The sequence below is a fragment of the Melitaea cinxia genome, chromosome 15 (assembly GCF_905220565.1).
Source record: "Melitaea cinxia chromosome 15, ilMelCinx1.1, whole genome shotgun sequence".
Lineage (NCBI taxonomy): Eukaryota > Metazoa > Arthropoda > Insecta > Lepidoptera > Nymphalidae > Melitaea > Melitaea cinxia.
In genome coordinates, this window is record NC_059408.1 from 13,633,159 (window position 1) to 13,646,623 (window position 13,465).

The window sequence follows — 13,465 nt, forward strand, 5'->3', positions numbered from 1 at the left end:
AATTAAGTCTCATATAATCCATAAATATTAAGTATATTTATAATAACAAAAACAGACCCGACGGGCAATTATTTTATTTTCTAATAATCTTTTTTCCAATCTAGTAAAATTATAATTAAAAGTATCTGGATCGTGTGCATTGAAATAAAAGTTTAAAAAAAAAAACGAAAAAGAAAACATTTGCAGTATAATACCGAAAAAATATATCGAGTAGTTTATTCTTGTTATCTTCGGTTGTTATGATATACATCTGATAGCGATCGTTACTCCGGAGTATGGAACATACCGCCAACCGATAAAAGCTCCGATTTTTCTCCGATACGGAAAAAGAGACCTATGCCCTGAAGTGGGATGTTACACGCTGAATGCATGCATGCAAGCTATGTCAATGCTTAAAATAAATACACAATACAATGTTCAGCAGTTATATAATGCCAGTTTGATAATACTTATCAAGGTTTTTAAATTATTCAAACAGTCTACATATTTTTTATCTAATTTAACTAAATCCATCCTGAACATCCAGGATGTTATAGGCTGAATCGTGATCGCGATCTTTATAGTATTTGTTATTGGAATAGAAGGAATTATCTTAAACGTTAATATTCGCAAAGCGTTGTAAAATATTTAAAAAATGATAATAAAATGCTCGTCGGGTCTGTGGGTGCGGGCTCTAACGGGTGTGGTGTGGGCAGACGGGTGGGCGTGCGCGGCGGAGGCGCGGCGCGGCGGGCCCGAGACCAGTCCGCTGCGCAGCCACCGCTCCAGTACGTATTGCGTGCGCTGTGACGTCGCCGGACATGTACACCACACGCGCTACACGCTACACACTACACACTACACGCTACACGCTCGATACACACTTCACGCTACACGCTACACGCTACACGTTACACGCTACACGTTACACGTTACACGTTACACGCTACACGCTACACGCTACACGCTACACGCTACACGATACACGATACACGATACACGATACACGCTACACGTCACACGTTACACGCTACACGATACACGCTACACGCTACACGCTACACGCTACACGCTACACGCTACACGCTACACGCTACACGTTACACGTTACACGCTACACGCTACACACTACACACAGCACAGATACACACAACATAGATAGTTCAAATCAAAATGGCGCGCGTATCTTGAGTGTGCTTCTATATGTACTTTCTTGTTTATCTAGGTAAATAAATAATTTATTCGAGCGATGTTCCTTATCGTGTGGTACATGTACTAAGCGGGGTGGGAGCGAGACCGAAAGAAGCGTAGCAAGACTTTTTTTCGACACTTGTTGCTATAGTTAGCAAACGTTTGTGTCATATTTTAGTTACAGAAAGCAATTATTACTATGATTGGAAATTATGATTAAATTTATCTTAACTTTCCATGTACAGCTTTTAGTTTTTTACATATACCTATTGCTCTTTATATTAAATCATTATATATAAATAAATATATTTTATTAAAAAACATTCAATTTCAACTGTTAACAATATTCTTATTTTAACTATTAATGTCTACAAAAAAAAAAAAAAAAAAAAAAAAACGAATAGAACTTCGTTTTGACCGGGGTCCATAGATTCGTTTTTTACTTTTTATTTATTATAAGCACACAAGTGACCACAACTCCTGGGGAGGGTCGAGGGTTTAGAGTCGAGGGTCGTAGAACAAATACTCGTTTGCTAACCTACTTGTACAAAAAAAAAAAAAATACAGTGATGATGCGAAAGTGATTCGGAAGTCGTCGTCCGAGCGTCGTGTTTTTATAGTGTACGAGTACAGTCTACAATAATCTAAATAAAACACGAATTTTAATGCAAAAATTTGTATTTAAATGTTTCAAAATACAAGAAATTAATATATTGTATATAAACTTTTTTATAAAATATTTTTTTTCGACTGTACCCTTCATTATTCTTATGCAGTTATTATATGTATACAGGATTAATGCACACAGCACTGCGCCAGGACTATTTGAACTATCTAAACGTTTACTTTGTGCTCACTAGATCACAGCTAACAGTTACAGTAACTTGGGTCGGTTGTATAATCAATATGTAATGTCTAACTCAGACAGTAACAGTCTCAAGACATCTGTCCTCATGTTTTGCGTGCAAATTACTTCTTAATAATAGATTTGCGAGTCATAATGTTCGTTTTCGATCTCACCGAATAATTTTTGACACTCACGCTGAGTTGCACGAAACAAAATTAAAATTTAAGTAGAGATTAAACTAATTTAATCACAAGAATTTCATACAATTCTTGCGATTAAATTAGTTTAATCACTATTTAAATTTTAATTTCTTTTCGTGCAACTCTGCGTCAGTCAATGAAACTAATATTAATATTTGTATGCCATTAATTTTTTTTCCATATAAGCACCAAAAGATCCTTTTTTTGCCAATGCGGAATTAAAAAATACAATTTGAGACTGAGATGAGATTGAGAGTAATATTATTTATAGTTTCCATCTGAGAGTTGATACGTGATTAAAAGTAATACAATTTCAAACCTGTAGTAAAAATTTTCTATTTGCTAATATGTTGCTAGTATAAAAAATGCAATCGCAAAGAGACAGATTCTTCTCATCTTTGGATTGACTTCTCGACCCATATTATTGTAGACTATTTTCCTTAAGAGTTTTTCAAAAACAAACGACACAAACTTTTACTATGTTTTTCTCAAATTAATTTAAAAAAAAAAAAACAAGCTGGGTCACATTAGTTGTAGTAAATGTTGTATTTTAGATATTTATAAATGAATGTGGCTGTTTTTTCGAACTTATAACTTTAGAGTATTTAAAAATTGCATTTAATTATGATTTGCTTTGTTTTAATGTACTAATATATCATGTATTAACTGCATGACCTGTGTGTATATTTTTAATTATTTTTTTATTTGTAATATTTTTATTCAACTTAACCTAATATATGTTGATATCAGTTATTATTTACTGTATATGTCGTTTTACGCTATTAGTATTTTACTTTGAATAAATTTAGGTGTATAGGCTGTAAAATGTTTGTAGAATTTTTCATGTTTTTTCACGTTATATGATAGGTATATTTTATTTATTTATCGTTTAGTTTATTATAATTTTTAAATACAGGTGTTGCGTCAGAAAATAATCAGGAAATGGCAACGAATCCAACAGCAATAGGTTGGTCCATAGATCAGCCGGACAGGGCTGATGATGCGACGTTCTTTGAGAAACTCGGAGCCGAGACTGAGACGAAACTCGAGGATTTCTTCCAGTGGTGGGGTTGTCACATGGCGTCTAAACCTTGGGTTGTACTGTTTATTGGTAAGTTCGGTGTTTGGAAAGGAGTAAATTAGTTAGGTTATCTGTTCAAAATAGACTAATGAATTCCTTAAAGAAACAATTTGTATGATATCAAATTAATTTTTTCTAAATATCGTTTCTATATCTCATCGACGTTTATTATTTCTCATGTGGTTTTTAAAAGAGTTTGTTATCAGGCTAAAGGATCCAATTTATTTTTTTGTCTATAATAACGACTTGTAAACTTTTTAAAAATAAATTGCCACTAAATGAGGATATTCACCTAATGCTTAGTGATTACCTATAAATATTTGTAGTATTCTGAGCTGAAAGTCTGATGAAGAGGAGAGTTTTTATTTGATGTTAAGTGACCATCAATAAACACTTGTAGCATTCCAAGCTAAAAGAAAGTAGGGTAAGAGCCCTCCCCTTTTCTTATTTAACGAAAGATAGGAAAGCGAGGAAGAGATTTTGTCCTTTCTGCATTGTCAAAAGAAAAGTAAAGTATTCAATTCTTTATATTTAGGTCTGTGTGTTATCGTTGGACTCGGTCACGGCATAAGATACATGCAAGTGACCACAAACCCGGTAGAATTATGGGCTGCACCAAATTCAAGATCTCGTCAGGAGAAGGAGTACTTCGATTCCCACTTTGAGCCCTTCTACAGGACAGAGATGTTGATCATCAGCTCGAAGGGCTTATCGGACATTGAGTATAAAACCGTTGACGGTACTGTGATTTCGTTTGGTCCTGTGTTCAATTCTACCTTCCTTCTGGATGTACTGGATTTGCAGAATAGGATTATGGGTAGGTTAACTTTATTTACTTGAAATTTAATATTAACTACATGCATAATTATTCTTAGAGCCTGCTTCAGCTTGAGATTTGAAATACGAGCAGTTTTTATAAAATGCTTTTCTTTGACTTAAACAGTTTCTTATTTGTTACTTTTATTTTAAAAATTGTAAGCAATTAAACACAATTAAGTTCGTCAATTTCATATTTTTTTTCTTAGTTAATGACATTAAAATTAGTATAAAGTCTAATCTAGCATAATCTAGAACATTATAGAGGTATTCGGCACAAAATTATAGATGTTTGATTGTGTGATTACGTTTATGTACAAATATGTTTTCCCAGCGCTCGGCAACACCAGCCGTATCCAAGACATCTGCTTCGCCCCCCTGAGTTCCCCGTTTAGTGGGCCGGTGACCGCTGACAACTGTGCGGTACAATCCATTTGGGGATGGTATGAAAACGACCCTGAACAGCTCACGGATTATTTAGAAGATAATGAGTACCTCGAGAAAGTTCTCTCGTGCTCCAAGTAAGTGTATTTGTGTTATTTTTATAAATATGATTGAATTGCTAAATTAGTTACCAAGTGCAAAATTTGAGAGCTGCTGGACTGATATGGAATTTTTTTTTAAGTTTTCTAATACTTTGTAGGTTTTTACGAAACGAAATATTACCAAAGTTTTAGAAAATTTAATAATTATAACAGTTTCACGCAACAACGTCTGTCAGGTTAATTAGTTATTGTGTACTAAGTTTATTATTATATAGTTAAACTAGCTGACTCGGCAAACGTTGTCTTGCCGCTAAGCGCTATTTAAAAATAGGGGTTGATCGTAGGGGGTTGAAAATTTAGGGTTGTATGTATTTTTTTTAATGTTGTATCATAAAAATATATAAAAGAAATAATTTATCAATAAATTAAAAAAAAATTAGGGGTGGACTACCCTTAACATTTAGGGGGATGAAAAATAGATGTTCGATTCTCAGACCTACCCAATATGCACTCAAATTTGATGAGAATCGGTCAAGCCGTTTCGGCGGAGTTTAACTACAAATACCGCGACACGAGAATTTTATATATTAGATGTAATGTGTGTTAAATATAATTTTTGCGTTATGTTTTACTTATTTTTTTATCGACGTGTGTTTTTTTGTTTTTAACCATCTTCCAAAAAAGGAGGAGGTTTTCAATTCGAATGTATTTTTTATGTACGTGTATGAGAACTCTTTGAGTGGGTAGAGGGATCTGGATGAATGTGTGTGTATAGGAACCCGTACAGCTGCCTGTCGGTGTGGGGCGGGCCCGTGCTGCCGGGCGTGGCGCTGGGCGGCTTCCTGGCGCCCGCCGAGCCGCTCACCAAGGCCTCGCGCTTCCACCGCGCCTCCGCGCTCATCCTCACCTTCATCGTCAACAACTACCACGACAAGGAGAAGGTGCGCTGCGCGATCTGATCTACTCTTGTTCTAAATAAATTAATAAATAAATAATAAATATCTACACTAATACTAAGGGATAACAAGGTTCCACAACCACCTTGGAACTTAAGAAGCCGACCGATGGCGGGATAACCATCCAACTGCTGGCTTTGAAATACACAGGCCGAAGACGGGCAGCAGCGTTTTCGGTGCGACAAAGCCAGTACTGCGGTCACCAACCCGCCTGCCCAGCGTGGTGACTATGGGCAAAACACATGAGTTCACGTTATTTTTGGCGTAAACTTGTGGAGGCCTATGTCCAGCAGTGGACTGTATAGGCTGTAATGATGAAATATCTACACAATACACACACGGTCGTCTGTCCCTAAAGTAAGCAACTTAATGCTTGTGTTATAGGTAACAGCCGACTGGTATATAGCTACATTTTTTTTTTTCGATAAACATACTTATAAATAATACATATATAAATATATAAATAAATATTTATATTACACTCAGACTCGGAGTGGGAATCGAACCCACAACCCTCGGAGCAGAAAGCAGGGTCACTACAAACTGCGCCAACGGGCTAGTCGTTCTGTATTATTATTGTTGTTTTTTAATACTACTGGGGTGGTAAACAGACATACAGCCCACCTGATGGTAAGCGATTACCGTAGGCTATAGACACCTGCAACACCAGAAGCATCGCAAGCTTGTTGCAAATCCTACTCCCGACCCTCCCCTGGACCTCTGGCCACCTTACTCATCACAGGACACAACATTACAACAATATTATTTGACTATGGTCTTCTGTAAAGTTGAGGTACGTTCTCGGTCAGGCTGCTCCAAATTTTGAGCTGGATATTATATTTGATATTCTATTGTGCTTTTCCTCAACCTGAATCATGTAGAAATAATAATCTTAATATTTAATTGTGATGTTAGTTTACTACTAAACGAAACGTATAGATTCAATTTCTGATAGTCTGCCGAAAATCATAGATGGAATTGAGGATTCCGTTTAAAAAAAAATGTTTTTTTTTGTTAATTTTTACTTTTTAAATAATTTTTCATAAGAAATCTTAGCATTAAAGAATTAAATATTTATAATCTTACAAGTTTTTTTTGACATTGATGAAACAAGTAAAGGAAAAATTTATCTACATTTTGTTACAATTTATTTTCTCACCCTATCTTTAATTGATCATCAGACACATATGTATCAAAAATAACAAAAAAAATTACTTCTAGCTGAAACCGGCTCTCGAATGGGAACATGAATTTATCAAATTCATGAAGAACTACACTGAAAACGAAATGCCTCCCTACATGGACATCGCTTACACCTCCGAGAGGTCGATAGAAGATGAATTAGACAGGGAGTCACAGTCTGATGTGTCGACTATACTCGTGTCCTACTTCATCATGTTTGCGTATATTGCTATATCTTTGGGAAGGTTCACGACTTGTTCGAGATTGTTGATTGATAGCAAGATCACACTTGGATTGGGAGGTAAGTTGGAGTATTTTATATACATTTTAATATCACTTATTTTTTTATGTTGAATTGTAATTAATGTTAATCATGCAGAATTAAATACTGCATTAAAAGTAGTTTTGGAAATATCTACTAAGCTTATATTTAGTTTTAAAACAATGTAAAATAAATAATACTAGTCTCTTTTTTTTTTTAAACCATAAAAAAGGACAAAAAAAAAACATCTTTTAGATTAATAAAAATTAACACAAACGATGTATTTTTTAATAAAAACAAAAAAAACTTTATTTACTTGTATTGGTATCGGTCATCATTCGATATCCGACATTTTAACGAAAAATAACATAAATAAATAAATACATTTTGGATAAAATTGTTAAGACAACCAAGATCAATTTTACATACTAATTTAACGATATTACCCCAGGAGTGCTGATCGTTCTCGCATCGGTTGTGTGCTCCATCGGTATATTTGGTTTCTGCGGCGTGGCTGCCACACTTATTATCGTGGAGGTGATCCCGTTCCTGGTACTGGCTGTGGGCGTGGACAACATCTTCATCCTGGTTCAGACCAGTCAGCGTGAGCCGCGTCGCCCCGACGAGACTGTGCCGCAACATATCGGCAGGACGTGAGTATCTCTTGTGGTTTTATGTTCTCCTGGTACTTGTCCTACTCCTGTACTCGGTATTTGTCATTGGTTCATGTTCTCCCAGTACTTGTGAACTATTCAATACCCTCAGACAGTTTTGCTTGTCTGGTATTTGGGCGCTACTCGATACCCATAAAATTTTCTGGTCTCCTAGTACTTAGGGTACTCGATACGCCTCAAATTTTCATGGTCTTCTGGTAGTTGTGGGCTACTTACTCCATACCCTCACATCTTTATCTTCTGCTGGTACTTGTTATTTGATACCGCCAAATGTTTATGTTCTCCTGGTACTTGTCTATAAATGTTATGTTTTCCTGTTATTTATCTACTCAATAAATAGTCTCAAAAGTGTATCTTGTGATACTTGTGAGTTACTCAATGCTCTCGAATATTTATGTTCACCTGGTACTTATGCACTACTCTGTATCCTCCAATTTCATGCGATCCGTGTACTTATGGGCTACACACACACTTCTCTCGACTGTTCATGTCCTGACAGTACTCGTGTGCTACTCAATACCCTCAAATGTTCATACTCTTCTGGTACTTGGAGTGCTATTTGTTGAATTCGAGAATTAAACGCGCTTCGATGTATCAGTTGGAAAATTTCAATGTTAAGATTTTTTCAAACTACCCAACTCTTCTAGTGCCCTATTTGAATAGTTTAGTCAATAATAATAATAATAATAATATTCTTTATTGCACACCATTAAAAGATACAAACAAAAGTAGTATAATTAGAGGAAGACGTATAAAGGCGGTCTTATCGCTAAAAGAGCGATTTCTCCCAGACAACCTTTGGGTATAGGACAGCGCATAGAAAAGCGGTTAGGAAGTGTACAAATAATTGTTATTTCAAATTAGAATACATCACAATAGATTATAAAATTAATATAATATTAAAATAATTAGTCAATAGTATTGTCGAAGGCTAATCCCCGCCTAAACCGTAGATAACGCTGATAACGCTGCCCGCAGGCTGGGCCGCGTGGGCCCGTCCATGTTCCTGACGTCGGTGTCGGAGTCGGTGTGCTTCTTCCTGGGCGCGCTGAGCGACATGCCGGCCGTGCGCGCCTTCGCGCTGTACGCGGGCGCGGCGCTGCTCATCGACTTCCTGCTGCAGGTCACGTGCTTCGTGGCGCTGCTGGCGCTCGACACGCGCCGCCAGAACGACAACAGGTACCGCTCGCCAGGGCTATCGTTGCATTTGTTGTACATTATTTCAAAATCAAAATCAAAAATAGCTTTATTCAAATAGGCTCCAAGAGCACTTTCGAATCGTCGTTTTACAAATTAAAACTTTAGAAATTAATTATTATTTTTGTAAAAGTGAAGCTACCGCCGATTCGGAAGAAACTCCGCAGTTACTCTTTTAAAAATATTATATAAACTGTGTTTTAGAACAAAATTAGAAACATGTTGCATGAAATACAGCGTCACTAAGTCCACACATCTTTATCAACTATGTAATCCTGCACCGAGTAATAAGCTTTATCTATTAATTTTTTTTTAATAAAAACTTTAAATGTATGTTGAGACCATTCCAAAATCGTTTGTGGTATTTTATTATACATGCGAATACCATGACCCAGAAAGGAAACGTTTACTTCGCGCAGTCGAAAACTTGGAGTTACAATTTTGTTATTCCGTCTCGTGTTTACAATGCGATTATTACTATTTATTTCAAAACAATGAATATTTTGGTGGATATACATAATATTGTTATAAATATACTGCGACGCGATCGTTAATATGTCCACCTTTTAGCAAACATCCCGTAGGGAAACTCGAGCTCCAAGATCGTAAATATATTATGTCATTACCTACTCAAATGATCTAATTAATATTACAATAATTAGAATGTTTATTATATGCCATGGATAACTAATTATTTTTAAGGTCATTAAATTAGTATTCTAAATTCCGTGTAATAAAAAGTCTTAGTCTTAACATCGTAATACATTTTCTCCAACAGCAGATTGTTTACAATTTTCTCTTAAACATTGCAATTGTAAGATCTTTTAAGGTATCAGGCAATGTGCTATAAAATCTCGATTGCCATGTAGTATACATTTTTTTTTAAATAAAGAGTTAGGTTTTGAAAGGGTACATATAACTTTTGCGGATATCCTGTTGTTCGTGATGTCATATCTGAATTCGTTTTGAATAAGTGGCACATACGAACCTAACATACGCTTAGACTACGCCGCGTTGGCGCAACGGTCACAGCTATGGATTGTGCCGGTTGCGCTGGCGGTTGCGGGTTCGATCTCCGCACATGACAAACATTTCTATTCGCCATATAGGTGTTTGCCGTGGTTTGGGTGTTTGTGCAGTTCTTGTGGATCTCCCCACCGTGTCTCGGTGAATACGTTAATATTATGTACACCTGATAGCGATCGTTACTCATAGTAAGGAATATATCCGCCAACCTTCATTGGAGCAGAGTGGTGGATTAAGCTCTGATCCTTCTCCTACATGGGTAAAGAGGCCTATGCCCAATAGTGGTATATGAGAGGCTGAAGCGATACGCTTAGATCACACATATGCGCGTATAAATACGTATTTTCGCGTATATAGATAGGTATGGTAGTGCCGACCGCCGGTCGCTAAGCTCGCGCGTGCGCAGGTTCGACGTGCTGTGCTGCGCGGCGGGCACGAAGGCGGCCGAGGGCGCGGCGGGCGACGGCGCGCTCTACAACCTGTTCCGCTTCGTGTACGTGCCCTTCCTCATGAAGCGGGAGGTGCGCGCCTCCGTCATGATCCTGTTCTTCGCCTGGCTCTGCTCCTCCGTCGCGGTGAGTCCCACTGCCGCACGTCACACTCACCTCGCGCGGCGGGCGACGGCGCGCTCTACAACCTGTTCCGCTTCGTGTACGTGCCCTTCCTCATGAAGCGGGAGGTGCGCGCCTCCGTCATGATCCTGTTCTTCGCCTGGCTCTGCTCCTCCGTCGCGGTGAGTCCCACTGCCGCACGTCACACTCACCTCGCGCGGCGGGCGACGGCGCGCTCTACAACCTGTTCCGCTTCGTGTACGTGCCCTTCCTCATGAAGCGGGAGGTGCGCGCCTCCGTCATGATCCTGTTCTTCGCCTGGCTCTGCTCCTCCGTCGCGGTGAGTCCCACTGCCGCACGTCACACTCACCTCGCGCGGCGGGCGACGGCGCGCTGTACAACCTGTTCCGCTTCGTGTACGTGCCCTTCCTCATGAAGCGGGAGGTGCGCGCCTCCGTCATGATCCTGTTCTTCGCCTGGCTCTGCTCCTCCGTCGCGGTGAGTCCCACTGCCGCACGTCACACTCACCTCGCGCGGCGGGCGACGGCGCGCTCTACAACCTGTTCCGCTTCGTGTACGTGCCCTTCCTCATGAAGCGGGAGGTGCGCGCCTCCGTCATGATCCTGTTCTTCGCCTGGCTCTGCTCCTCCGTCGCGGTGAGTCCCACTGCCGCACGTCACACTCACCTCGCGCGGCGGGCGACGGCGCGCTCTACAACCTGTTCCGCTTCGTGTACGTGCCCTTCCTCATGAAGCGGGAGGTGCGCGCCTCCGTCATGATCCTGTTCTTCGCCTGGCTCTGCTCCTCCGTCGCGGTGAGTCCCACTGCCGCACGTCACACTCACCTCGCGCGGCGGGCGACGGCGCGCTCTACAACCTGTTCCGCTTCGTGTACGTGCCCTTCCTCATGAAGCGGGAGGTGCGCGCCTCCGTCATGATCCTGTTCTTCGCCTGGCTCTGCTCCTCCGTCGCGGTGAGTCCCACTGCCGCACGTCACACTCACCTCGCGCGGCGGGCGACGGCGCGCTCTACAACCTGTTCCGCTTCGTGTACGTGCCCTTCCTCATGAAGCGGGAGGTGCGCGCCTCCGTCATGATCCTGTTCTTCGCCTGGCTCTGCTCCTCCGTCGCGGTGAGTCCCACTGCCGCACGTCACACTCACCTCGCGCGGCGGGCGACGGCGCGCTCTACAACCTGTTCCGCTTCGTGTACGTGCCCTTCCTCATGAAGCGGGAGGTGCGCGCCTCCGTCATGATCCTGTTCTTCGCCTGGCTCTGCTCCTCCGTCGCGGTGAGTCCCACTGCCGCACGTCACACTCACCTCGCGCGGCGGGCGACGGCGCGCTCTACAACCTGTTCCGCTTCGTGTACGTGCCCTTCCTCATGAAGCGGGAGGTGCGCGCCTCCGTCATGATCCTGTTCTTCGCCTGGCTCTGCTCCTCCGTCGCGGTGAGTCCCACTGCCGCACGTCACACTCACCTCGCGCGGCGGGCGACGGCGCGCTCTACAACCTGTTCCGCTTCGTGTACGTGCCCTTCCTCATGAAGCGGGAGGTGCGCGCCTCCGTCATGATCCTGTTCTTCGCCTGGCTCTGCTCCTCCGTCGCGGTGAGTCCCACTGCCGCACGTCACACTCACCTCGCGCGGCGGGCGACGGCGCGCTCTACAACCTGTTCCGCTTCGTGTACGTGCCCTTCCTCATGAAGCGGGAGGTGCGCGCCTCCGTCATGATCCTGTTCTTCGCCTGGCTCTGCTCCTCCGTCGCGGTGAGTCCCACTGCCGCACGTCACACTCACCTCGCGCGGCGGGCGACGGCGCGCTCTACAACCTGTTCCGCTTCGTGTACGTGCCCTTCCTCATGAAGCGGGAGGTGCGCGCCTCCGTCATGATCCTGTTCTTCGCCTGGCTCTGCTCCTCCGTCGCGGTGAGTCCCACTGCCGCACGTCACACTCACCTCGCGCGGCGGGCGACGGCGCGCTCTACAACCTGTTCCGCTTCGTGTACGTGCCCTTCCTCATGAAGCGGGAGGTGCGCGCCTCCGTCATGATCCTGTTCTTCGCCTGGCTCTGCTCCTCCGTCGCGGTGAGTCCCACTGCCGCACGTCACACTCACCTCGCGCGGCGGGCGACGGCGCGCTGTACAACCTGTTCCGCTTCGTGTACGTGCCCTTCCTCATGAAGCGGGAGGTGCGCGCCTCCGTCATGATCCTGTTCTTCGCCTGGCTCTGCTCCTCCGTCGCGGTGAGTCCCACTGCCGCACGTCACACTCACCTCGCGCGGCGGGCGACGGCGCGCTCTACAACCTGTTCCGCTTCGTGTACGTGCCCTTCCTCATGAAGCGGGAGGTGCGCGCCTCCGTCATGATCCTGTTCTTCGCCTGGCTCTGCTCCTCCGTCGCGGTGAGTCCCACTGCCGCACGTCACACTCACCTCGCGCGGCGGGCGACGGCGCGCTCTACAACCTGTTCCGCTTCGTGTACGTGCCCTTCCTCATGAAGCGGGAGGTGCGCGCCTCCGTCATGATCCTGTTCTTCGCCTGGCTCTGCTCCTCCGTCGCGGTGAGTCCCACTGCCGCACGTCACACTCACCTCGCGCGGCGGGCGACGGCGCGCTCTACAACCTGTTCCGCTTCGTGTACGTGCCCTTCCTCATGAAGCGGGAGGTGCGCGCCTCCGTCATGATCCTGTTCTTCGCCTGGCTCTGCTCCTCCGTCGCGGTGAGTCCCACTGCCGCACGTCACACTCACCTCGCGCGGCGGGCGACGGCGCGCTCTACAACCTGTTCCGCTTCGTGTACGTGCCCTTCCTCATGAAGCGGGAGGTGCGCGCCTCCGTCATGATCCTGTTCTTCGCCTGGCTCTGCTCCTCCGTCGCGGTGAGTCCCACTGCCGCACGTCACACTCACCTCGCGCGGCGGGCGACGGCGCGCTCTACAACCTGTTCCGCTTCGTGTACGTGCCCTTCCTCATGAAGCGGGAGGTGTGCGCCTCCGTCATGATCCTGTTCTTCGCCTGGCTCTGCTCCT

At 43.4% G+C, this 13,465-nt stretch overlaps 1 protein-coding gene across 1 annotated transcript in view; it reads left to right on the forward strand.

Moving 5' to 3' along the window:
• Positions 1-13,465, forward strand: part of LOC123660338 (NPC intracellular cholesterol transporter 1) — a 91,982-nt gene that overhangs the window by 62,997 nt on the left and 15,520 nt on the right. Inside the window, exons 7-15 of the mRNA XM_045595437.1 lie at positions 696-767; positions 3,134-3,328; positions 3,834-4,115; positions 4,449-4,635; positions 5,375-5,540; positions 6,777-7,038; positions 7,451-7,652; positions 8,652-8,852; positions 10,303-10,471. Coding sequence (XP_045451393.1) covers positions 696-767; positions 3,134-3,328; positions 3,834-4,115; positions 4,449-4,635; positions 5,375-5,540; positions 6,777-7,038; positions 7,451-7,652; positions 8,652-8,852; positions 10,303-10,471 — 1,736 coding nt within the window. The remainder of the gene's footprint in view (positions 1-695; positions 768-3,133; positions 3,329-3,833; positions 4,116-4,448; positions 4,636-5,374; positions 5,541-6,776; positions 7,039-7,450; positions 7,653-8,651; positions 8,853-10,302; positions 10,472-13,465) is intronic.